We start from the raw sequence: 24,194 nt of genomic DNA, 5'->3' as shown, positions 1-24,194 counted from the left end.
CCCCCCGCAGCACTGCGCATGCGCACCCCGGGGCTCGGTGGGGCGGGTCCCCGTGTTGCGCCACTGTGCTTGCGCGGCCGGCTAGTCCGGGCCTCTGTCTCTGTAGCCAAGTAGAGCGCCCCGCCGCTGCGCTCCGGGGTCACTGCGCGTGCGCGCTCCTTGGCTCTCCTGGGCGTTGAGTTTGCGTTTGGGGTCTCTGCGCGTGCCGGGCGGATTCAGCTGGGGCGGGAACCCCAGCGGAGAAATCGTGATCTGGACTCTGTACCCACCTCTGCGCCCTCCGCCGCCATCCGTGGCGGGTGTTTCTTTGCCAGCTGGCAGCCATAAATACTGAGCGCAGTCGGTTGACTTCAATTGACCATGTTTATCAAGCAGGTGGCGCTAGTGGTAAAGAGCCCGCCTGCCAGTGCAGAAGACTTAAAAGACACTGGTTCGATCCGTCGGTTGGGAAGATCCCCTGCAGGAGAGCATAGGCAACCCACTTCAGTATTCGTGCCTGGAGAATCCCATGTAGCTTGGTGGGCTACAGTCCATGGGGGTCGCAAACAGATGCGACTGAACCGACCTAGCACATCAACCACCTAAGGACCAGGAGTGTAGCTCACTAAGGAAGCCTGTATTTTGGTCCTGGAACCAAGCCTGGTAAAACCAGCTTCCTCTGCCCAGTATTTCATTAACCTCTTTATCTAAAACTTTATTCCCTTTCTTATCCAGCACCTGTTGCCCTCAGGATTGAAAAGTATGCAAGAAAAGGGATTGGAACCCAGCAGCACCCCACAGGGACCTCCCAGGTGAAAAAGCCTCTCCGTGTTCTCGTTCTTGTTTGTAGAGAAAGGCTTTGGTCTTTTGACACCCTTCCTAAGTTCCACAGGGAAGGCAGCAGCAATTACTGATAAAGGAACACAGAAACAGGAAGAGCAGTTAAACAGAAGTTAGGACCATCATTCATTGATAAAACAGCCTTAGAGCCTCCTCAAGACGTATACATAATAATCTGACACCCATCTTTGAGCAGTTCTGTGGGAACTGAGACCCTCACCCCGGGGAGGATGGTGGCTACAAGCTGAGCACAAGCACGTGAAACCCAGATTGTCTGGAATCAGAAGGTTGAAGATATCTGAAACACTGCCCTGTTACCTAATCTCCAACCAATCAGAAGACAGCCGCTGTGCTCCCGGCTCAGTCCTGCAGTCAGCCTTGTACTTTCCCTCACCACAACCCCCTGTCATGAAATTGACCCTGCCATGTGGAGGGTTGATCAGTTGCTCAGTCGTGTCCAACTCTTTGCAATCCCATGGACCACCACGCAGTGTGGAGGGTGAGCAGCCCCGAAGTTCAATCTGGTCATAGACCCTGCTCCTGTCTGACCTTAATGTGAGACCCAGTTATTTTACCTCTAGAATGGACAGCACCTCCCCAGCCCACCTCAGCAGGGTTGAGACAGACTGATTAAATAGTTAATCCCACTAAGGGATTCTAAGTAGAAAGATGGGAGACTCTTGTAAGTTAATGATTACTCAAGAAAGCAGGTGTGCTTAGCCACACAACCATGCAACAGAAGCACGAGACATGCCCCCAGACAATAAAACAATGGTGGCATGAGCCCCACATCCTGCCCAGTGAGCTCAGTAAGTTAGTGATCCCTAGGACATGCTCTCTGCACAGATGAAAAATAATATTGTTTGTGGACCTAGATTAACCATGCAGGGACAAGAAAACTCCCCTGCTCAACCTGGAGGAGGAACTAATAATGAAAATGACATCTTCTCAAGAAAGACAGAGAAGGTCTTATCCCCCTCCCCACTTCTCCTTTGATTATAAAACCGTAGGCCAGTATGTCCTCAGCATATGGCATTTCTTGCCCACCTTCTCAAAAGCCTCACACATGTCCTGTTCTGGTAAGTCACTTACCTACCACTTTGCTCTTCCTGAATTCTCTGCGCTGAGACATAAAGGACTATGGTACCGAAGCTCTTCGGAGCCCCCGTGAAATGACACTCTCAGTTCTGGAAGCCAAGTTGTGGACTGTTGCTACTGGCCCCAGTCCTGCCTCGGGGGGCTCACCTGGTCAGGAGGGTAGAGCACATCTCCTTCACCTCCTCGGACATGGTTCTTCTTAGTTCGCTCAGGGATTGGACTGCATGACTCCATGAGCTTTTCTGAGGGCATGTCCAGTGTGTGTTTCCCAACACCACACAATACCCCAGTTTTGACACTAGCTGCAGGTAACTGGGATCCCACATGTTAGGGGCGCAGCCCCGCAGGACTGCAACACGAGACAGCAACCCCAAGGCCAGGTCGCCAACTGTGCTGCTCACCTTCTTGTTCAGTCGCTCAGTCGTCTCTGACTGTGACCTCATGGACCACATCACGCCAGGCTTCCCTGTCCTTCACCATCTCCCAAAGTTTGCTCAAATTCATGTCCATTGAGTCAGTGATGCCATCCAACCATCTCATCCTCCGGTGCACTCTTCTCCTCCTGCCTTCAGTCTTTCCCAGCATCAGGGTCTTTTCCAGTGAATCAGTTCTTCGCATCAGGTGACCGAGGTATTGGAGCTTCGGCTTCAGCATCAGTCCTTCTAATGAATATTCAGGGTTGATTTTCTTTAGGATTGATTGATCTTCTTGCGTCCAAGGGACTCTCAAGAGTCTTCCCCAGCACCACAGTTGTTAAGCTACTACTGACCGTAAATCAGAGGTTCCCACAAGCTCCTCCTTGGGTTTGCTTAATCTGCTAGAAAGACTGACAGAATTGAGGAAAACATTTTACTTACGAGAACATCAGTTTATGTAAAAAAAACATAACTCAGGAACAGCAGGAGGAAGAGATGCACAGGGCAAGTGTATGGGGAGGAAGCGGAGTTTCCACTTTCCCCACACCTCTATGAGCTCACCAACCCAGAAACACTCCAAACTTCATCTTTCCATGTATTTAATAGAGGCATCATTACATACGTACAAGTTTATTAAAGCATTGGTCATTGGTGATTTCTTCCTTTTTTTTTTTTTGTGGACACATCCTGCTGCACATGGTACCTTAATTCCCCAACCAGGGACTGAACTAGTCTAGTGTCCACTGCATTGGAAGGCAGAGTTTTAACCACCGGATCACCATGGAAGTCCCACTGATGACTGAACTCCATCTCCAGCCCCCTCCCCTCCCAGGAGGCTTGGGGATTGGCCTGACCATTCCCACCTTCCAGTCACCCAGTTTGTTCTCCTGGCTCACAACCTTAGGCTGGTTACCTAGGAGTTTCCCCAAAATCACATCATTAACATAACAAGAGACACCTGTATCTCTTTCCTTGGGAAATTTCAAGGGTTTTAGGAGTTCTGCTAGGAGCTGGGACAGGGGCCAAAAATATTTATTATCACAATATCTCAGGATGGGCCTATGAAATTACAACTGGGGGCGTTTTATGCTAAATGGTCCCTGGGAATGACCTTGGTAATTGGTGTGATTTCCTGGCAAGATAAGAAACTTTAGAGACAGTTTCTGAGGCTTGAAGGAAAGGTTTTCAAGAAGAAGAGCCACTGTTACAAGTTGTGTAAAAACCTGGGGGTGGGAATTTACAAAAGGATGATTCCAGAGTCTGTTTTTTGTCAGTACTTCCAACTATCACTGATTGGTGTAGTTTGTAAAGGGCAAAGTACTATCACCCTTTGGAATGCATTTAATTTTTAAATCGGACACAATTCAGTCCCTAACACAAACCATGGATTAATGTCTTCTATGTATGTGTTCAGTCGTGTCATACTCCTTGTGGTCCCATGGACTACACTCCACCAGGCTCCCCTGTCCATGGAATTTCCCAGGCAAGAATACTGGAGTGCGTTGCCATTTCCTACTCCAGGGGATCTTCCCAACCCAAGGATTGGAACCACAACTCTTGCATTTCCTGCAGAGACAGGCTGATTCTTTACCACTAGTGCCATCTGGGAAGCCCCTGGAGAATGGGCCCTTTGGAATGAGGCCCATCAAAATCCTGAAAAGGTCTCTGATGCTTCAATCTTAAGTTTATGTAAATGTTGCATTTACTGCACAACCACTGCTTGTTTCCACATTTAAAACTTGTCTTAAAGTAATTGTCATCAGGTAAATTTGACACTTCAAAAAAATGTACTGCGTTTTGGTCTATTTCTTCAAAGTCCCCCCTCCCCATTCTACACACACACACACACACACACACGCCTAGGGTATGAATTCTGTAAGAAGCATCATGGGAGGAATAGATGATAATACTTGGGGTCTGGTTGTAGAAGACTTTAAAGTGTGAAAGCGAGTCGCTCAGTCATGTCTGACTCTTTGTGACCCCGTGGATTGTATATGTATAATTCTCCAGACCAGAGTACAGGAGTGGGTAGCCTTTCCCCTTCTCCAGGGGATCTTCCCATCCCAGGGATCGAACCCAGGTCTCCCATATAGAAGGTGGTTTCTTTACCAGCTGAGCCACCAGGGAAGCCCACAAAACTTTAAACAGTAAGTTAACAAGTTTAGACTTTATCTTATAAGCCATTTGTACATCACTGAAATGTTTTTTTAACAGAGGAGTGAAATTGCAAAAGCAGTGTCTTGGAAATAATAAGCCAGAAGCAGGGTGAAGAATAGCTTGGAAAGAGACCAGAAGCAGGAAACAAGTCGGGTTATGCAATAAACCAGACAATGCAATAGGGACTTGGACCTCAAGAGCAGCAATAAGAATGGAGGATAGGGACTTCCCTGGCAGCCCAGTGCTTTAAGACTTTGCCTTCCAATGCATAGGGTGCAAGTTCAATCCCTGATCAGGGAGCCAAGGTTCCACATGCCTCGGGGTCAAAAAACCAAAACATAGAAGCAGTGTTCTAACACATTCAATATTCTCCTAGTTACACCCCTGTTTAAATCCCTAGTTTAACCCCTGTTAAACCCCTAGTTAAACCCCTGTGGCTTCCTGTTTCCTCCATGGCTTTGGCCCAGGCTCCGCAGCACAGCATTCAATGACCCCTCTGTGGCCTGCACTTCTGAGTCTTTCCGTCCCTCCCCATCACCCTTTGAACCAGCTGAGCTGGCCGTGGAGGGTCAGGCTCACTCAGCTGGTTCTGAAACAGCAGGGAAGGGGGCTGTGAGACTCTGTTTGTTTTGTAATAGGCTCACTTGTACCACTTTTTTATAGTCCACATATAAGTGATGTCACATGATGTGTGTCTTTCTCTGATTCACTTCACTCAGTATGACAGTCTCTAGGTCCGTCCACGGCGCTGCTTGGTGGTGGTGTTCAGTCGCTCAGCCGTTGTCTGACTCTTCGCGACCCCACGGACTGCAGCGCGCCAGGCTTCCCTGTCCATCACCAACTCCTGGAGCTTGCTCAAGGTCAAGTCCATCGAGGTGGTGATGCCATCCAACCATCTCATCCTCTGCCATCCCCTTTTCCTGCCTGTAATCTTTCCCAACATCAGGGTCTTTTCCAATGAGTTGGCTCTTCCCATCAGGTGGCCAAAGTATTGGAGCTTCAGCAGGCTGCTAATGGGCATTATTTCATTCTTTTTATGCCGACTCACTCTTTTAGATCACGGACTCCTCCAGAGCGGGGAGTCAGCTTGGCACCCCCAGTGCCCGGCGCAGAGCTTGGCACCTGGTGGGCACTCATTGACCCCTGGAAGAGTGTAGGAGATGGTGCTGAGGTTGCACCTGCAGGATAGGGAACTGACTGCTGCCCTCTCCTGGCAACAGGAGGCATTGTCCAGACCACAGACCCCCTCCCCGTCCTTTGCCAAAAAAAGAAAAGGAGAAAAGGGAGGCAGTGCCTAAAGACAAAGAAAGCTCCAGTCACTCTTTCTAACTCCTAAATATCTGTGAATTAAGACTATGCGCAGAAAGTGGATTCATGGGCTGGGTGCTGAGGATGGTTGGGAAGTGGCAGCCAAAAGGTATGAGATTTCTTTACAGGGTAATGAAGATATAAAAAGAATTGTAGGGACCTCCCTGGTAGTCCAGTGGTTAAGACACCACACTTCCAATGCAGGGGACCCAGGGACCTGGGTTTGATCCCTGGTTTTGATCCCTGGTTGGGGAACTAAGATCCCACAAACCTTGAGACGAAATAAATACATAAATAAAATGGATTAGAGTGGTGATTGCACAACTCTGTGAATATATTAAAAGCCCCTGAATTGTACATATTTTTTCCATGAAGTGTAGCTTGAAGGATTTTAATTTCCTGACCAAGGATTGAACCCAGATCGTCCACAGTGAACATACATAGTCCTTACCACTGGACCTGCAGGGAACTCTCTGAATTGAACACTTTAAATGGATGAGTTATATGGTGTCTGAATTCTATTTCAGTAAGGCTGTTAACAAAAAGAAATCAATTGAATGTTTGTACAAAAACTTGAATGTACTTAATTCCCCTGAGCTATACACCGAAAAATGGTTAAAATGTCAATTTTAGGTTATGTATATTTTATCACAATTAAATAAATAGAAAGTAAGTACATTCTATATCCTGGCAATAAACAAACAGAAAATAAACTTTTGGAAATAGCATTTATAACAGCACCCAAACCAAAAACTACCTAGGAATAAATCTAATAAAAGATGCATTAGACCTCTACACTGAAAAATATAAAACATTGCTGAAAAAAATGAAAGAATCCCAATAAAATGGAAGAATAGATCATGTTTATGGACAGAAAGGGGCTTCACTGGTGGCTCAGATGGTAAAGAATCCACCCACAATACAAGAGACTTGGGTTTGATCCCTGGGTTGGCAAGATCCCCTGGAGAAGAAAATGGCTACCCACTCCAGTACCCTTGCCTGGAGAATCCCATGGACAGAGGAGCCTGGTGGGCTACAGTCCATGGGGTCACGAAGATTCAGACAACTAAGAGACTAACATTTTCACTTTCTTTCATGGACTGAAAGTCTCCATATTTTGAGATGTCAAATCTTCCTAATTTGATGTGTAAATTCAATGGAGTCCTAATCAGAATCTTAGATTTTTTAAAGACATTGACAAGATGACTCTAAAATGTATATGGAAAATCAAAGAACCTAGAAGAATAAACGCAATCTTGACACAGAAAGATAAAACTGGATGTCAAAACCCATTTTAAAGCTATAGCAACCAAGATGCAAAGGCATTGGCACAAGGATTATTAACAGACCGATGGAATAAGAGTCCACAACAGACATAAATATATGGTCACCAGCAACAGATGACCAAGGAACCACCACAGTTCAGAGGGGAAGCGATAGTCTTTCAATAAATGGTGTGCGGTTAATTGTACCTTCATAGGGAAAAAATAAACCTCAATTCTACCTCACTCCATTTGTAAAGTTTAATCAGATAGGGATCATAGACCTAGATGTGAATGATAAAGCAAAAAAAGGTTCCATTCTAAAAAAGCAAAAACGAAATAGAGACAAATCTTCATGACCAAGGAATAGACAAAGATTTTTTTAAACAAGACACACATGGAAAATCACTAGCCTGAGACTAATAAGGAAGAAATGGAACTCTGTGTTCACAGATGTCATGGTCATTTATGTAGAAAATCAAAAAAATTTTGAAAAATTAGTGGAAGTAATTAGGGATTATAGCAAGGTTGCAGGATACAGGTTTATGGACAAAAGTCAATTGCTTTTCTCCATACTGACAATGAACTAGAGGAATTTTAAATTCAAAGCATGATATGTTGTACCACTCTGATGAGGGGGTGTTGATAATGGGGAGGAGGTCTGTGTATGTGTGAGGGGCAGGAGTATATGGGAAAACTCCTTGCCTTCTGCTCAGTTTTCCTTGAACCTGACTGCTCTAAAAAATATAATCTACTAAGGAAAATCACTAACTGTAAAAAAATAGATTAATAAATTGAATTCCATTAAAATTTAAATGCTCATCAAAAAATACCATTATGTGAACAGAAAAGAATATGAAAAAGAATGTATATATGTATAACTGAGTCACTCTGTTCTACAGCAGTATTTAACATTGTAAATCAACTATACCTCAATTAAAAAAAAATAAAATAAATACCATTATGTGAGTGAAAAGGCATGCCACAGACCAGAAGATTATTGCAATGTATCTTACTTATACTATATAAAGAAATCCCATAAATTGATAACAAAAAAACAGACATCATAATTTTTAAAATATGCCCAAAGATTTGAAAGGTACTTCACAAATGAGGCTACAACCAGACGGCCAATAAGAAAATGCGTTCCACTTCATTAACTATCAAGGAGTATAAATTACACTGCATTGCATCCTCCAGACGGACTAAAATTAAAAGTACTGATGGAACCTCCCCAGTGGTCCAGTGGTTAGGACTCTGTGCAGGGGGCCTGGGTTTGATCCCAGGGAAACTAAGATCCCACATGCCACAGTGCAGCCAAAAAAGAAAATACTGACAATACCATGTTTTGGTGAGAGTGTCCAGCAACTGGAACTCTTATACCCTCTTGGTGGAAGTGTAACGTGATACCCTGATTCTGGGAAATTGGCAATATCTGCTCAAGCTAAATATAAGAGAAACCCCATGATCCAGCAGCTCCATTTCTTGGTTATATACCAAACTGAAATGAGCATTTATGTCCACCAAAAGTTATGTACAAGAATGTGCATAGAAGCTTTATTCACAATACCCAAAACCTGGAGACAACCCCAGTATCATCAATAAGAAAACTGTGGTATATTCAATATAGTCGAGTATCACACAGCAGGGAAAGGTAACTAACTACTTCTACATGCAAGACAGTGGATGAATTTCACAGACATCATGTGCAATGAAAGAAACTGGTCAAAAAAGTACATACTGTTTGATTCCTTCTGAATGATGTTCAAAAACAAACAAAACTAATCTTTTGGGAGAGGTCAGAATAGCAGTTACTCTTAGGGATAGTTACTTTTGGGAGAGGCTACGCAAAAGTCTGTTGGGGTGCTCAGGTGTTCTGTACCTTGATCTGGTAGTCAGGTGGGTACATATATATATAAAATTTTATCCAACTATATATTATTAGTTATATCTTTCAATTTTTTTTACTGAAGTATAATTGTTTTACCATGTTATGTTAACTTCAGGTGTACAACAAATTGATTCAATTAGACCTGTATATATATATATATATATATATACATATATATATTCTTTTTCAGATTTTTTTCCTTTATGATGAGATATTGATTATAGTTCCTGTGCAATACAGTAGGGTCTTTTTGGTTATCTATTTTATATACAGTAGTGTGTACATGTTAATCCCAAACTCTTATTCTCTCTGCCTTCCCCTTTGGTAACCATAAGTTTGTTTTCTATGTCTGGGAGTTTATTTTTGTTTTGTAGATAAATTCATCTGTATCATTTTTTTATGTTCCACATATAAGTGATATATTTGTCTTTGTCTGATTTACTTCACTTAGTCTGATAATCTCTAGGTCCAGCCATGTTACTGTAAATGGCATTATTTCATTCATGATGTTATATATAATTTTAAAAAGTAAACAAATATGTTATTGTCCATTTTTCCAAGCTCCTTCTCAAGCCCTGAGTGTTTGTGACGCCTTCCCAGAGTACTGCTGCCCTCCACAGGCCGGGCCATCCTGCACTCTTGAAGCAGACCCGAGCAGGGCAGTCCTTCCTTTGCCCTCCCTTCTTGTATCCGGGCTTTAAGGGCCTTGGACAGCATCACAGGCAATGCGCCTGCAGGCCCTACTGCTGATAAGGGCCCTCGCAGGCGCTCAATAAATCTCTCTTCTCCTTAGTTAGAAATGTGTTCACTATGTGGGATAAACCTGGGTCTTACCAAAATCGTGGTTAAAGCATCAAGCCATATACCCACATGGGGTGCAGGAGGGCAGAAGCGGGAGGGATAGAAGGGGAGTGGTGAAAGCCAGGAGCAGTGCGTAGAAAAGAGGTGACCCTAATATTATCACAATGACATAGGTACAATCAAAAACAGAAGTACAAAGACTAGGGCGGAAAAGCAGGCCCAGCTGCTGAGAACCCAGCGCCGCGTTCTCCCCGTGGGAGTCCTATCGGGGCGGGTGACCGGAGTCACTGGAGTCCTCCAAGCACCCGCCGAGCAGGAGCGGGCCTCGCTAGCCACCTCGCTGGGGCGGGGCCTTGGGCGGGTCACTATCCTTCGGAAATTGTCCCCCTCCCCAGTCGTACTAAGCCCCATCGTGCGCTAGGCAGCCACTCTGGGGGCCACCAGAGGGCACGGAGGCTGGAACACACCCAAGGAGGGGACCCATCCTGACGCCCCTGACACTGACACGCGCCAGCACAGGCTCTGCTGGAGCTATGAGATCAAGCTCCCTCCCTCCGTCCCTGGGTCCCTACAATGGGAAATCCAGGGCAGCTACCCGAACAGATTGGGTCTGAGCCCAGCGATCCCAGGCGGCCTTGCAACTGGAAGGGCTGTCATTGAGGGGAAGTGCAGCGCTGCCCTGGGTTCAGCGCCTGGTGCACTGTCGCCAGCTCTCAGCGCCAGGGTCCTAAGGTCGCCTGCAGCTCCAAGCCTATGGGCCCAGCCGCCCACTCCGTGCCTGGAGGCCTCCGGACCCACTCAATAAATAGCTTTGCACCAACTGGCCACTGATAGGTAATACAGATGGTGAGCGTTAAGTGGGTGCAAGTTGAGAAAGACTAGTTGGGACGTCGCCACTCATCAGTGAAGTCCCTGAGGAACCCAGAGCCCCGTGCAGAAAGATACCCCTTCCCCCTTCACCCTCTACCTGGGATCCCTGAGTACTCCCATCCCCCGGCTAGGGGTCCCCAGAAACCCAGGAGGAAAAAAGCTGAGGCCATCAGCCCAAGGACATGGCCAAAAATAGTGTCCCTGAAGGAGGCTGGCTTGGGGAGGAAGGCTGCTGAACAACACACCTGCAGGGCCTGTGGGAAGAGATGAACTCTGAGGTGCTCCTGAGTACACGTTTTGGCTACACGCTGAAAGGATAAATAGCAAAGTCAATATTTGACTAGAGCTGACTGTGACCAATACAGATGGACTTTTGGGATTCAAGAGTAAATCTGAGCTTTCATACAAGCTTTTTTTGTTGTTATTATTACAATTTAAACGTTTAAAAATATTAGCAGACCAGTTACAGAAGTTTGATGTAATACCAAAGGAACAATAATTTCTTAATTTCTCAGTAGTAAGACCTGCTGCCTTGCTCCTGTGGTCACTGCAGAGCTCATTTATGATGGTAAACACATTCACTCTCCACTGAGGCTGACGCAGGGCTGGATTTCTCCCAAAAGGGGATCCTAGTTCCAGTTGTGCTAATTAGCTCTGATGCCCTGGACCCGCACGTGATCCTTGATCACAGACAGGTTTTGGAGAGGGTGGAAATGAGGCATTCAGTTACTGGACACTCCCATGAATGAGGCCAAAGCCAAATTTCAGTTCATGTACAAACATAGAAGGATGAAGACAGGCTACTTTTACTGCCCCAAGGAGCAAAACAAAACAAAATGTATTTATCTTAAGTGCGAAATTAGATTTTATCTTTTAAAAGAAGGAAAATACTCCTTTCTTTCAGCAGGACAGGCACCAAATATCCCATCCACTCTCCCCCAAGGAGATCAGAAACCCAAGGAAATATTAAGGTCAAGTCTCTACTTCATGGGGTGCCCAGACTTGTTGGAATGACAAAATATCAAAGCCAGTGTATTACATAGTCATGTTCATCATTGAGTGCGAAAGAGAAAAAAGTACAGATGTCATTTATGATAGCATCAGGAAGACGCACCGTTCTAGAAACCATGGATCAAACCCCTGTACAGACCAGTCAGTGGCTCTCAATCTGAAGACTGGAGACTTTGGGGTCTTTCAGATCTATACTCAAGCATTCAACAGGCTGAACAAGTGAAACACGGCACACACACACTCATTATCACTTATCCCTTTGCTATGTGCCATGCACTGTGTTAAGTACATCACACGTGATAATTTATCACTTAACCCTCAAAGAAAACCCCTGTGACATAGACAGTATTATGATTCCCATCTATCCCAGAGATGAGGAAAGCTTGCCCGGTGACCTGGGGTGTGTTCAGTGATGAAGCTTCAAGCATCCACTGTGTGCAGACCCCACATGTGTATGCAGTGTTCAGTCGTGTCTGACTCTTTGTGACCCCACAAACTGTAGCCAGCCAGGCTCCTCTGTCCACGGGATTCTCTGGCAAGAATACTGCAGTGGGTTGCCATGTCCTCCTTCAGGGGATCTTCCCTACCCAGAGATCTAAGCCACCCCTCCCACATCTCCTACATTGCAGGTGGATTTTTACCCCTGCGCCACTGGGGAAGCCCGCATAGCAGTCTACTGTTATTCAAATGCATGAAAATGGAGCTGTAATCTCTAAAATAAGTAAATATTGTATGAAATGTTCAGTAGCTGTTTTGATTAGTAGTATAATTTGTGTTTTCTCAGTCAACAGACACCAGAAGTAGCAAGAAATTATCAATGTCCATAACATTTTTGGTATTAACATTTTTTTGACACCAGTCATATCAGTGATGTTCTAATTCTTAGTTTGGAAGTGTGGTATATTCCCAAGGTCCATTACGTTGGTATGTTACATAACGTGTATATGTATACACACATGCTCATCTTACATTCTCTTGAATGATTCAAGTACTACTTTTTTTTTTTTTTTAATGTTTAAGAGTATTAGCAGTCAAAAAAGTTCCTTTTTAAAGAACGTTTAAAAACACTGGAGAAGGAAATGGCAACCCACTCCAGTATTCTTGCCTGGAGAATCCCATGGACAGAGAAGCCTGGTGGGCTACGTTTCATGGGGTCGCAGAGTCAGACAGAATTGAACGACTAAACAACAAACAGTTTGTATCTACTACAAACTACTATGTATAAAATAAACAAGTATATATTGTACACCACAAGGAAATAAAGTCATTATTTTGTAATAACTTTAGGGTATAATCTATAAAAATATTGAGCAATTATACTCCAATTAAGGGCTTCCCTGGTAGCTCAGTTGGTAAAGAATCCGCCTGCAATGCAGGCAACCCCGGTTTGATTCCTGGGTCAGAAAGATCCGATGGAGGAGGGATAGTCTACCCACTCTATATTCTTGGGTTTCCCTGGTGACTCAGCTGATAAACAATCTGCCTGTAATGCAGGAGACCTGGGTTCGATCCCTGGGTTGGGAAGATCCCCTGGAGAAGGAAATGGCAACCCACTCCAGTATTCTTGCCTGGAGAGTACCATGGACGGAGGTGCCTGGTAGGCTACAGTCCACGGGGTCACAAAGAGTCAGACACGACTGAGCAACTTTACTTACACTTTTTTAAAAAACACTGGATTTAGGGAATTTCCTGGTGGTCCAGTGGTTAGCACTCCTTGCTTCCACTGCCACAGGCAAGGGTTCAACCCCTGGTCAGCAGGAACTAAGATCCCACACTCCAAGCAACATGGCCAAAATAATAATAACTGAAGAAAATAAAAACTAAACGTTTAAAAACAAGGGATCTTTATGTCTGAGGGATGGGCCTGGCATTTGGGAGGTGTACCATGTGAGTTCCCAGAAGGTTCATTCTGACAATAATGAGTCAGATAATAACAATAATAACAAAACTTACCAGAGCACCTAAAGAGCAAGGTGGGGAGTGGGGAAAAGTATGCTCTCTTCCTCTAGCAAAAGGGAGAGAATCAGAAGGATTTTGAATGACTAACTGGTACCACTGAAAATAATCACGCTGTTAAACACCTTTAACGGGAACATTAATTTAAACCGGCTGAGGGTTAAAAAAAAAAGGGGGGGTGGCTGGGAAACAGATGAGGGAGAGGGAAAGAAAATGTTGGGAATTTCTTGGTGATCTAGTGGTTAGGACTCTGCCCTTTCATTGCCAAGTGCATGGGTTCGATCCTTAGCAAGAAAAGAAAGAAAGGAAAACAGATTGAAAAAGAAACAAACCGATCTGTGCACTTTTTACTTTGAGTATGTGTAAGTTTTACAATCCGAAAAATATAATGTAAATAAAACGGAAAATAATTCTAGAAACAGGAAAAAAAATTGGGGGATCCTAGAACCCAGTAATGGCCAGCCACTCCAGTACTCTTGCCTAGAAAATCCCATGGAAGGAGGAGCCTGGTGGGCTGCAGTCCGTGGGGTCGCTGGGGGTCGGACACGACTGAGTGACTTCACTTTCACTTTTCACTTTCACACATTGGAGAGGGAAATGGCAACCCACTCCAGTGTTCTTGCCTGGAGAATCCCAGGGATGGGGGAGCCTGGTGGGCTGCCGTCTATGGGGTCACACAGAGTCGGACACGACTGACGTGACTTAGCAGCAGCAGCAGCAGAACCCAGTGACTGCTGTCCCTCCTCACCCCTTCCATCTCCCAGACCCCTCAACCATTCATTGACTGAAAGAGCACAGCACTTCCTCCCTGGAAACCTTTCCCTCTGATCCTTCCCCTTCCCCTTCCACCAGGCTTTCCCCTCTCTCACAGACCTCTGTATCCTATCCGGGTCTCACCAGAGCACTCATCCCATCAGAATCATGAGCATGATTTACTAACCTGTGTGAAGGTGGGCACTGGGCTAGATACTGGACATACATTCCCGCTTTGTAACCATCGCAACTACCCTCGTTGACAGGTGGTGTTCCTATCCCTGTTACTCTACCCCAAATCGGTTAGTATGTTGGGGACCCGACTCCTTGCTTACTCTCTAGAAAGAGCACGTGCTCCTTCTACTGTCAGCATGTGTGCAAAAGCGGTCATATCTTCGGTGCTTAAGTAAAACATGCTGACAGACTAGAAGATACCTACAACTGTTTGCGGCCAGTAAAGGAATAGATGCTTTTCGAAAAGTATTACTCGACCGGAACTTTTCCATACCAACTTGTTCAGCCAGATCATAACCAGTGGCCCCAGCTTCAAAAGAAACCAGTACACACAAGGGAGTGACCGCACACAGGTGCAGGAGCCAACAGCAAGATAACTGCCAAGGCGGCAAGCCAGCACCCTACCCTCCGCCCGTCTCCTGCAACTTTGGAGGGCCACCGTTATTCTCAGCCTCCTGAGGACAGTGGTGGGAAAGCAGCAGACTTACTCTCTAGCGAGTCAACCCCCCCAAGCCCGCTGAAGGCCAGTTACCGAATGAAAACGTCTTAGTCGAGGCTAAACACATCTGCTGTGAATTGCTGGAAGAAACGACTTTATCTGTCTTGCATCCCTTCCAGCCAATTCCAACGGAAGACTACAGTGAATTCCCTGGTTATGTTATAATATTTAAACTTCATCCGAAAACAGCCCTTTTAGTTTACTACCTATATAGGACAGCCTTCCTAGTACAGTGCCAAGCACTGAGCAAGGGCTCCAAAACAATCAAAAACCTTATTATTATTGGCATACAAATTCCTGCAGCCAATAATTATTTGATAACACGCCCCAGACACTAAACTGGGCTTAAGTGCTAAGGAAAAGCAGGGCCCTCCATACACAGATCTTTTTGTCAAAAGGCTACTGCTTCGGTATCTATGGCGCTTCCGAGTCGCCACGGGAAGTCCATGAACACCCGGGAACCCAGTATTGAGAAAATATTCATTTTCATGGGCCTTTAGTAAAATGCAGTGGCTCTGCTCGAGAGTTGAACCCATTCTGTGTTCAGCTGTAATATTGTCGGGAAAGGCCCCTTTAATACGCGGGCCATTTCTTGCAAACGGGCAGCTCGCAGCGTTTCGCCGGGCCCTGGGCGCACGCTGGCCCCTCTCCGGGGAAACCCAGACGCCTCCCCGGCCCTACGCGCCCAGGTAACGCTCCCCTCGCTCTGTGTTCAGGACGCGCTCCCCACCAGGCGCGGAGGCCGGCAGCCCGCGGCTCGGGCTGGGGAGACGCACGCGCGGCGCCCACGTCCGGCGGCGCGGCGTCGGATGCTGCGGGGATATCGAGAAGGATCTGGAAGAATCCGGCTAGACCGGGGGGACGGGCGGGGGAGGCCGGGAGAGCGAGCGGCGGGGGCGGGGGCTGGCTCCCGAGCCAGAGGGTCTCAGGGCTGGGGCGGGGCCAGGCGGCCGGCGGGAGGAACGAACCAGAAACCACCTTCCGCAGGAGCGCCCTGAGCGCCAGAGCCTGAACCCGCTCGGCCGCCGGCGCCTCTAGAAAGTTCTCCCCCCACGTCCCTCGCGGCCGCCCGGCTCCTCCCAGCCCCTCCCTCCGAGGCGGTGGGACCAATCGCTCCCCCGGCCGCCCACGACCCCACCTCCTCCTCCCGCCCGCGCCCGCGCCCGCGCCCGAGCAGAGAGGTGCGCGAGCCCCGACCCGCCGCCCGCACCGCCGCGCACACCCCGGCGCCCGCTGCCCGAGAAACGGCGTGATGACCGCCGAGGAGACGAAGGCGGCCGAGAGCGGGGCGCAGTCGGCGCCGCTGCCCCTCGAAGGGGTGGACATCAGCCCCAAGCAGGATGAGGGGGTGCTTAAGGTAAGGGGCGGGGGGCGCCCGGGGCGGCGGCGGCGGGGGGGCTCGGGCACCGGGAGCGCCCCAGCATCTGGGCGCCCCAGCACCGGGGCTCGGACGGCCGCCTCTGCAGCATCCCGGCCGGCCGCTGAACACGCCGTGCAGCCGTGGCCCGGCGCATCGCCTTCCTGGCCAGGCCGCCGGTTCAGGGAGGAGGGCTGCCACACGCTCGGAAGGGGAACATCTGGGCTGAGGCTCCCCAGGCCCGGGAAGGGTCCCGGAGCGCAGCGCCTGCTCTGGCTGCGGCGTGCGCCGGGAGGGGCGCGGCGGGGCGCGGACGCGCTCGCGCGGGGTCCCAGCGGCGTGCACCGCCCCGCTGCGATCTGCGACCCGCGCCCGGCTCCTTCCCGGCCGCCGCCGCCAGGGAGTGCCCCACTACCTCGGCCGCCTGCGCCTCCGGGGTGCGGAGCTCGCCGACCCTGGCAGTTAAACATTAGCCAGGACGCGAACAGGGTCCCGGGAGTTATTGCCTGGCCCGCGCGCGCCTTTGTGCGACTTGGCGCGCGGTCCCGGCGCCCTCCGCCCTCTGGTCACCCCTTTCCTAAAGGCTGGGACCCGGCTAGGTCACCCGCTCGGCCATGCTGTCCCCTCCCCCCGCCCCGGTGCATGCCGGGACCTGTAGTTCACCCCACCTCCCGCACCGCACCCCACCCCACTCCACCCCCGGCCGGGGCTTTCCTGAGCGCTGGGTGCGGGACTGGGAGGAGGTGCTTTGGTTGGGCTCCCTAAACCCTGTTACGGCCGGAGGAGCCAGGGGAGGGGTCTGGGAGCCAGGCAGCAGGGCGTCTTGACCCGGGTCAGGACAACCGGCCGCGGTTCGGAGCAGGTTCTGCGCTGTCCAGGATGGCGAAATCCTAGCCCGGCTTCGTTCGTATCCTCACCCAGCCTTTCTGCTCCTCCTGGCTTCCCGCAGCTCAGCCCACGTGTGCGTGTGGCCAGGGCAGGTTGGAGACTTAGGGGAGCTTCTTAGCCGTTTCAGAAACGCACCTGGCTGCTCTCCCAGTGGGCACGCGGGCTTCCAGGGAGACCCATTTCCCCTTTTCATTCTCCACACCTTCCCTTTCACTTTTACTCAAGTCCATGTTCATGGCATCGTGGGAGCTTTCCCTTAGAGGGTAACTTGCACACTTAACCAGGTAGCCCACCTTTTTATAAACGCGAGAGAAGCAGGTTCTTCTAAACACTGGGAAATATTCTAGCCCTGACTTAAAGCACTGCAGTAGCCTACCAGTCAGGAACGCTGAAGTCCCAGGTCAGAGCCTAGGGCATGCTCAAGGGCCCTTGGCTCACTTGTAAGCTGGTGATTGCTCTTACCTTTCCTGGACTTTCTGGTTTCCCTCTCTCTCTAAACCAGACCTGATTGGATGACTGGCGTTTAGGAAGCATGAGGAAATGTAGCGTAAATACTTTCCTCTTTGCTGCTGATAATTATTCAGTGTTATACTGGTTTAGTCCTCTAATAAACTCTGATAGGGTTTATCATCACTACTTTACAAATATGGTCAGTTTAGAGAGTTAAAGTGACTTCTATAAGATTGTAACAGCAAAAATGATCTCAGGTGTTTTATCTCCAGTGTTTCAAACCAAGTCACGTTATGGTCCAAGAAACGGAGGTCAGTTTAATTCTAGCCAAACCCCACAGCAGAGTCATTTGATGATGGGTTTGTTGAGTTACTTACAAGGAGGCAGAAGAGACTTTACATTCTGGCCAGAGGCGTGCAAACAGTCATGGTTCCGCTCTGTGTCCATCCGCAGGGACTCACCTTCTCCCCTTCCCTTCCTTCCAGGTCATCAAGCGAGAGGGCACGGGCACGGAGACACCCATGATTGGGGACCGAGTCTTTGTACACTACACAGGCTGGCTGCTTGATGGCACCAAGTTCGACTCCAGCCTGGACCGCAAGGACAGGTTTTCCTTCGACCTGGGGAAAGGTGAGCATGATTAGCAGGCTCTTGGGACTTGGGTGTGTGCGCTGTCACAAACAGAAACCGTATTCTCAGAAGGTTAAATGGAACGGTTTATTACAGTTCTTTATTTCCACTGTCCTGAAACTCTATTGATTTTTTAATCTCTCATTGCCTTGATCACCTCTGAAAACCTTGCTTCCTTTTCTGCGGTGGACTGCCTTGTTTTCTTGAACCTCTTTGTTTCAGAGTTGAGTGATTTTTCTTTTTTTTTTTTGAGAGGTCTGAGACCTGATACCATTTATCGCAACCAGATTTTCTACCTTCCCATTTCTAAAGAGTACCCAGCTTCCCTTTGGGCATGGGACAGTAAGTCTCTCAGGCCACTGTTTGAACTTAGAGGGAGATCTCTGCCAAAGAGGACCTGTTTCTTTTCTGTACCTACAGGGGAGGTCATCAAGGCTTGGGATGTTGCTGTAGCCACCATGAAGGTGGGTGAAGTGTGCCACATCACCTGCAAGCCGGAGTATGCCTATGGCTCAGCGGGCAGCCCCCCAAAGATCCCTCCCAACGCCACGCTTGTGTTTGAGGTGAGTGTCAGAGTCTCTGGCCAGGCAGAGAGCCAACCTTATCTCAGCTCAGGGTCTGGCTGCCCTCCAGCCCTTCCTGCTGCCTGGAGACAATGTAGCCAAGGCTGAGAGCCTGCCCTCAGGGGAGGGAAGACATGGAGTGTCCATCACCCACTGCTACTGCCAGAGAATGGTCAGTGGGCAGGTTTCAGGTGGGAGGTGACCGCGAGCCCCTCTTTCAGACTTGCAGCGGGGTGAGGGCTTGAGGCCTGTTCATCTCAAGAGGGGTTCTCAGAGGGAGGTGGCTAAAATGAAGGAATCGGGAGCTCACAGGCTACATGCAGTCATGACTGACAGTGGAGAACATCGGTGCCCTAGAGATAAGATGCGGGCAGAGATGCTTCTCGCGTGGGTCAAGGCAAGGGGCAAGGCTTTGCTGAGAAGGTGGAACTTCACTGTGTTAAGACTCAAAAATGGTTGAGCCCTACACAGTGGAGGCTCAGAGAATGTTGGGAAGAGTGGTGCGAGGTGTTGGGTCATTTCTGTTGCCTGTCGGATGGAGCTTGTCTGGCAGCTGAATTAGAACCGTCTGGAACGTGTGCTTGTTCTATAGAGCAGTCATTAAGGACACTGATACCAAGGTCAAGACCAGCGCTGCTTCTGAGAACTTAGCCACTTGGTCCACTCCTGGTGTGGCTGCCTGTGCAGTCAGACCTGCTCTGGCCCTTAATAGGGACTTGTGAGTGAGAGGGGAGCATGGATCCTTAGACCTTGACCCACAGGTAGAGTTGTTCGAGTTCAAGGGTGAGGACCTGACAGAAGAGGAAGACGGCGGGATCATCAGGAGAATACGGACGCGGGGGGAGGGCTATGCCAAGCCCAACGACGGCGCCATTGTGGAGGGTGAGGCCGCACAATCCGGGATTCCCTCTTGGGTTCCGCTGTGCAGGGCCCGGGTGGCTTTGGGCAGGTCCATACCTTTCTGTGATCCAGCTTTCTTATCTGTAAACTGAGAGGTTGAACCACATTCTCTTAACATCCCTCCATCTGAGAATGCAGAAGGGCATCTGGGGAGTAGGAAGGGACAGGGCAATGGGGTGGGGGGTGGCTGGTGCGTCCCTCAGTCACCAGCCCACTCAAATCCAGTGTGTTGTCTTCCACGCCAGTTGCACTGGAAGGGTACTTCAAGGACCAGATGTTTGACCAGCGGGAGCTCCGCTTTGAGGTTGGCGAGGGAGAGAGCATGGATCTGCCCTGTGGGCTGGAGAAAGCCATCCAGCGCATGGAAAAAGGAGAACATTCCATTGTGTATCTCAAGCCCAGGTGAGGCCAGCTCTGGCCCAGGTGTGGGCAGTCTGTAGAGCAGGTGGGCGAACCGAGGTCAGATCTCCTTGTCCAGGTGAGTTGTAGAGCCGGCCTGTATTGTATAGCCAGTTGTATCCCTCCCCTGCCAGCAGTCACTTATGCGGTGGGCACCCCACACAGACGTCAGGACCTCTGTTGTACTCAGGAGTGTGGCCACCATCACCCATGTCTTTTTGAATCAAAACCTCATTTCTTCAGTTATGGCTGCGGCAGATTGCCTTTTCCAGCCCAAGGTTTTTGTCTCCTATTAATTGACTCAGTCATTACCAATGTTTGTTGAGACGTACCTACTATGTGCCAGACACAGTGTGGAAATATTCCTGGGTATTCAGAGACATTGTTCCCACCTTCTGATGGCTCTCTGCTCAGGGAGATGACCGTGCCCGTATGTAATGTGAGTTACTAGAATGATGTGTAAGATGCTAACTTTAAGAGCCTAACTAACTGTGTGCAGAAGCAGCATCAGGGAAGATTTTGCCAAGCAGGGGCCTGTGAACCAAGACCAAAGGGCTGGCGGGCACTTTGCAGGAAGCCTTTTAAGTGTAAAGCAAGTTAAGAAACGACCTGATGTTTTCTTGCCCCCACAGCTATGCTTTCGGCAGCACTGGGAAGGAGAAGTTCCAGATCCCACCAAATGCTGAGCTGAAGTATGAAATACATCTCAAGAGCTTTGAGAAGGTGAGTTTGTTCAGGGTCTTCCCTGCCCCACCTTGGATGTAACTTCTTGGGGCGGCTGACAGCTTGTTTTTCTCCTTTGGGGTTTGGCAGGCCAAGGAGTCCTGGGAGATGAGTTCAGAGGAGAAGCTGGAGCAGAGCACCATTGTGAAGGAACGAGGCACCGTGTACTTCAAGGTGAGCCCACAGCGAGGTCCTCAGACACTCCCAGGGCACGCTCTTCCACAACAGCGGGCTTTCTGCCAGGAAGTAGACAGGCTGGTTCCTGCAGCTGTCACCAGGTGGATCTGAGCTGGTGGGTCGGGTTGAGGGGGGTCATGACTCTCACGCCCCTGGGTCACTGGTGTCCATGGACTGTGACAGCCTGGGGCCAGCAAGCCTGTGCTGGATGCCTGAGCCTGCCCCCCCTGTAGGAAGGCAAGTACAAGCAAGCTGCGCTGCAGTACAAGAAGATTGTGTCCTGGCTGGAATACGAGTCTAGCTTCTCTGATGAGGACGCACAGAAGGCGCAGGCCCTCCGGCTGGCCTCCCACCTCAACCTGGCCATGTGCCATCTGAAGCTGCAGGCCTTCTCCACTGCTGTTGAAAACTGTAACAAGGTGAGGCTTCTTCGGGGCGTGAGGGCGGTGTGCCCAGGCAGGGCTGGGGGAGCTACAGGTGTGCCTGAGACCTGGCCTTGGTGACCAGGGCAGGGGTGGCAGGATGGCGCTGTGGGGCTCTGAGGTGGAGGCCCAGAGGCAGCAGTGTGGGAAGCAAGTGGTTTTTGGCTTAGTTAAGGTCAGGGACGAGGGCACAGAGGTGAGTGGAGGCACTGGTTGGAGGAACCCGTTCATCATTCTCTCCTTCTGGCCTTCTGCCTCTTCCTCGTGTGTGCCCACTTTATTCTGAAGGGGACTGGGAGTCCCTGGAGGTCCAGTGGTTGGGACTCTGCGTTTCTATCACAGACGGCATGGGTTTGATCCCTGGTTGGGGAACTAAGCCGTGAGCCGCATGGTTCCCCTGCCCCCCAAAAAGAGAAGAGCGTGTTAACGTCCCAGGTGGTTTTCATCTGAAGACCCGTCTTCCTGTGTGCCTCCTGGACTAAATGAGGTGCCTTCCTAGACTTGGGTCCTTTCCACGTGGTGCCCAAGACTTGTTCATTTGGGGTGGGGCCCCATCTCACCGGCAGTGACTTGGGAGGTTCTGAGACTTTGCTGCTGCTTCCTCTGTGTGTCTTAGGCCCTGGAACTAGACAACAACAACGAGAAAGGCCTCTTCCGCCGGGGAGAGGCCCACCTGGCGGTGAATGACTTTGATTTGGCACGGGCTGACTTCCAGAAGGTTCTGCAGCTCTACCCCAGCAACAAGGCGGCCAAGGCCCAGCTGGTCGTGTGCCAGCAGCGCATCCGCAAGCAGCTTGAGAAGGAGAAGAGGCTCTACGCCAACATGTTTGAGAGGCTGGCTGAGGAAGAGAGCAAGGTGAGGATGGGCAGGGCGGACGGGAGGAGGAGGCATCACCTGGTCCCGAGGCAGTCTCTGTGTTTCCATGTGTGTGTCCCCACTCAGGCCCTGGGGGTTGGGAGCTGGATGTTCTGGTGTGTTTCCTGCCCTGTATTCTCCGTGCCCATTAGTAAAACACAGGTTTAAGAACCTGAGGTTTAAACAGGTGATAGTTAGCTTTAAACTGCACAGAAGAGCATGTAGTAAAAAGGCTGCAGGGCAGGTAGTGCTCCCGGGTGGCAGGCAGCACGTGCTGCCTCCTTGGGCCTTGTGCTTGTTGGATGTCACACCTGAAGCTCATTTTACATCAGTGTGCAAAAGAGCTTTCTCGTTCTCAGACTCACATAGTATTTCACTGAGTGGGTGTATCGTATCTTATTTACCCTGTTCCCTGCTTCTTAGTCTCTGTGTTCTAAACCTGCAGTAAAAGAAATATAATGCAAACCACATTTCTAATTTCCTAGTAGCTATGTTTAAAAACAAGTAAAATAGGTGAAGTTAATTTTAATATTTAATCGATTCAAGGTATCTAAATATTTGAACACTTAGCACTTTTAAATTGCTGGGGCAAGGCTAGTTTTTTTCCCCCAGACTGAGGCTTCAAAATCCAATGTGGATTTTAAACCAGTTTGAACTAGCTATATGTGAAGTGTTCAATGCCCTGCCATGGACAGGTTCAGTTTTCCATACTACTGCAGTAAATGATGGGAGCCCCTGATTCTGTGCATGCATGCACAGGTGTGTCTTTGGTCTCTGTAATTTTGCTGGAAATTAGTCTGTACTATTTTTTTTTACACGGGGTGCGTGTTTTGGGTACAGACTCCGTGGTGCCAGTGTGCAGGGCGATCACTTGGGTGCAGGCAGGTGAGTGGGGACCTGGAGTGACAGTCACCTGTCTCATCAGGGGCGAGGGCCAAACGAGAACTGGCGTTGACGCCCTGCCTGCCTTCCCTTCTCACAGGCCAAAGCTGCAGTGGCTGCGGGAGACCAGCCGGCCGACGCAGAGATGAGGGACGAGCCGAAGAATGATGTGGCTGGGGGCCAGCCTCAGGTGGAGGCGGAAGCATAGCCTTGCCCCAGCCCTGTGCCCGTGGCTGCCTGCCCGCCCCCCCACCCTACTCCACCCTGTTAGTTTTGTACAAACTGAAGAATTTTGAGTGAATTAGACCTTTATTTTTCTATCTGGTTGGATGGTGGCTTTGGGGAAGGGAGAGAGGAGCAGGCTGGGAGATTGGGGGGGCTCATTTTAGGTGGTGTCACCCCCTATCCCCATTCCACATGAATGAATGTCCCTCCACACGCACACTCATCAGAATGTTAATTTATTTTGCTTCCTGTTTGCTGTGTCCGTTTCTCAGACAGTAGAAGGGGCGAGTGGTAGGGATGTGAGGGCCAACAAGAAGGCAGGGTGGACAGGGAGACTCCTCCTGGGCAGCCACCTCCCCTCCTCCCTCCTCCCGGTCCGTTTCCAAACACGCGGCCTCCACGTGGGTGCTAGGGGCATGGGAAAACCACTGCTGTGCCCGTTACCTCCGCTCCCTTCCCCCTCAGCCCAGGTGTCATGGCTGATGCTGTCTTCTGGTGTCATGGTGACCACCCTTTTACCCTCTCCTCTCAGTGTCCGTTCTCAGCCAGGTCGCACCCCCACCCCCTCAGCCTCTTCTCTGCACGTTGCTGAAGGTCCAGGCTTGCCTCAAGTTCGTGCTTGAGCAATAAAGTGGAAACACTACAAA

The 24,194-nt window shown here is 49.4% G+C and overlaps 1 protein-coding gene across 1 annotated transcript; it reads left to right on the top strand.

Moving 5' to 3' along the window:
* Positions 1–16,218: 16,218 nt before the first annotated feature.
* Positions 16,219–24,194, top strand: FKBP4 (FKBP prolyl isomerase 4). The gene is made up of 10 exons (XM_055395639.2): positions 16,219–16,432; positions 18,256–18,400; positions 18,821–18,963; positions 19,725–19,845; positions 20,109–20,265; positions 20,895–20,985; positions 21,076–21,159; positions 21,396–21,581; positions 22,201–22,440; positions 23,423–24,194. Exons 1-10 carry the CDS (start codon positions 16,328–16,330, stop codon positions 23,528–23,530), a joined length of 1,380 nt encoding a protein of 459 aa, XP_055251614.1. The 5' UTR covers positions 16,219–16,327; the 3' UTR covers positions 23,531–24,194.

Source organism: Moschus berezovskii, chromosome 6 (assembly GCF_049115385.1).
Source record: "Moschus berezovskii isolate FMDL1 chromosome 6, NW_MosBer_1.0, whole genome shotgun sequence".
Taxonomy (NCBI): Eukaryota; Metazoa; Chordata; class Mammalia; order Artiodactyla; family Moschidae; genus Moschus; species Moschus berezovskii.
Note: the sequence above shows the minus strand (reverse complement) of the source record. Positions and strands in the feature narration are given on the sequence as shown.

Coding starts and splice junctions, on each gene's coding strand:
- FKBP4 (XM_055395639.2), top strand. CDS start 16,328: ATGACCGCCGAGGAGACGAAGGCGGCCGAGAGCGGGGCGCAGTCGGCG. Junction 16,433..18,255: donor AGGATGAGGGGGTGCTTAAG/GTAAGGGGCGGG, acceptor CCTTCCTTCCAG/GTCATCAAGCGAGAGGGCAC. Junction 20,266..20,894: donor ATTGTGTATCTCAAGCCCAG/GTGAGGCCAGCT, acceptor TTGCCCCCACAG/CTATGCTTTCGGCAGCACTG.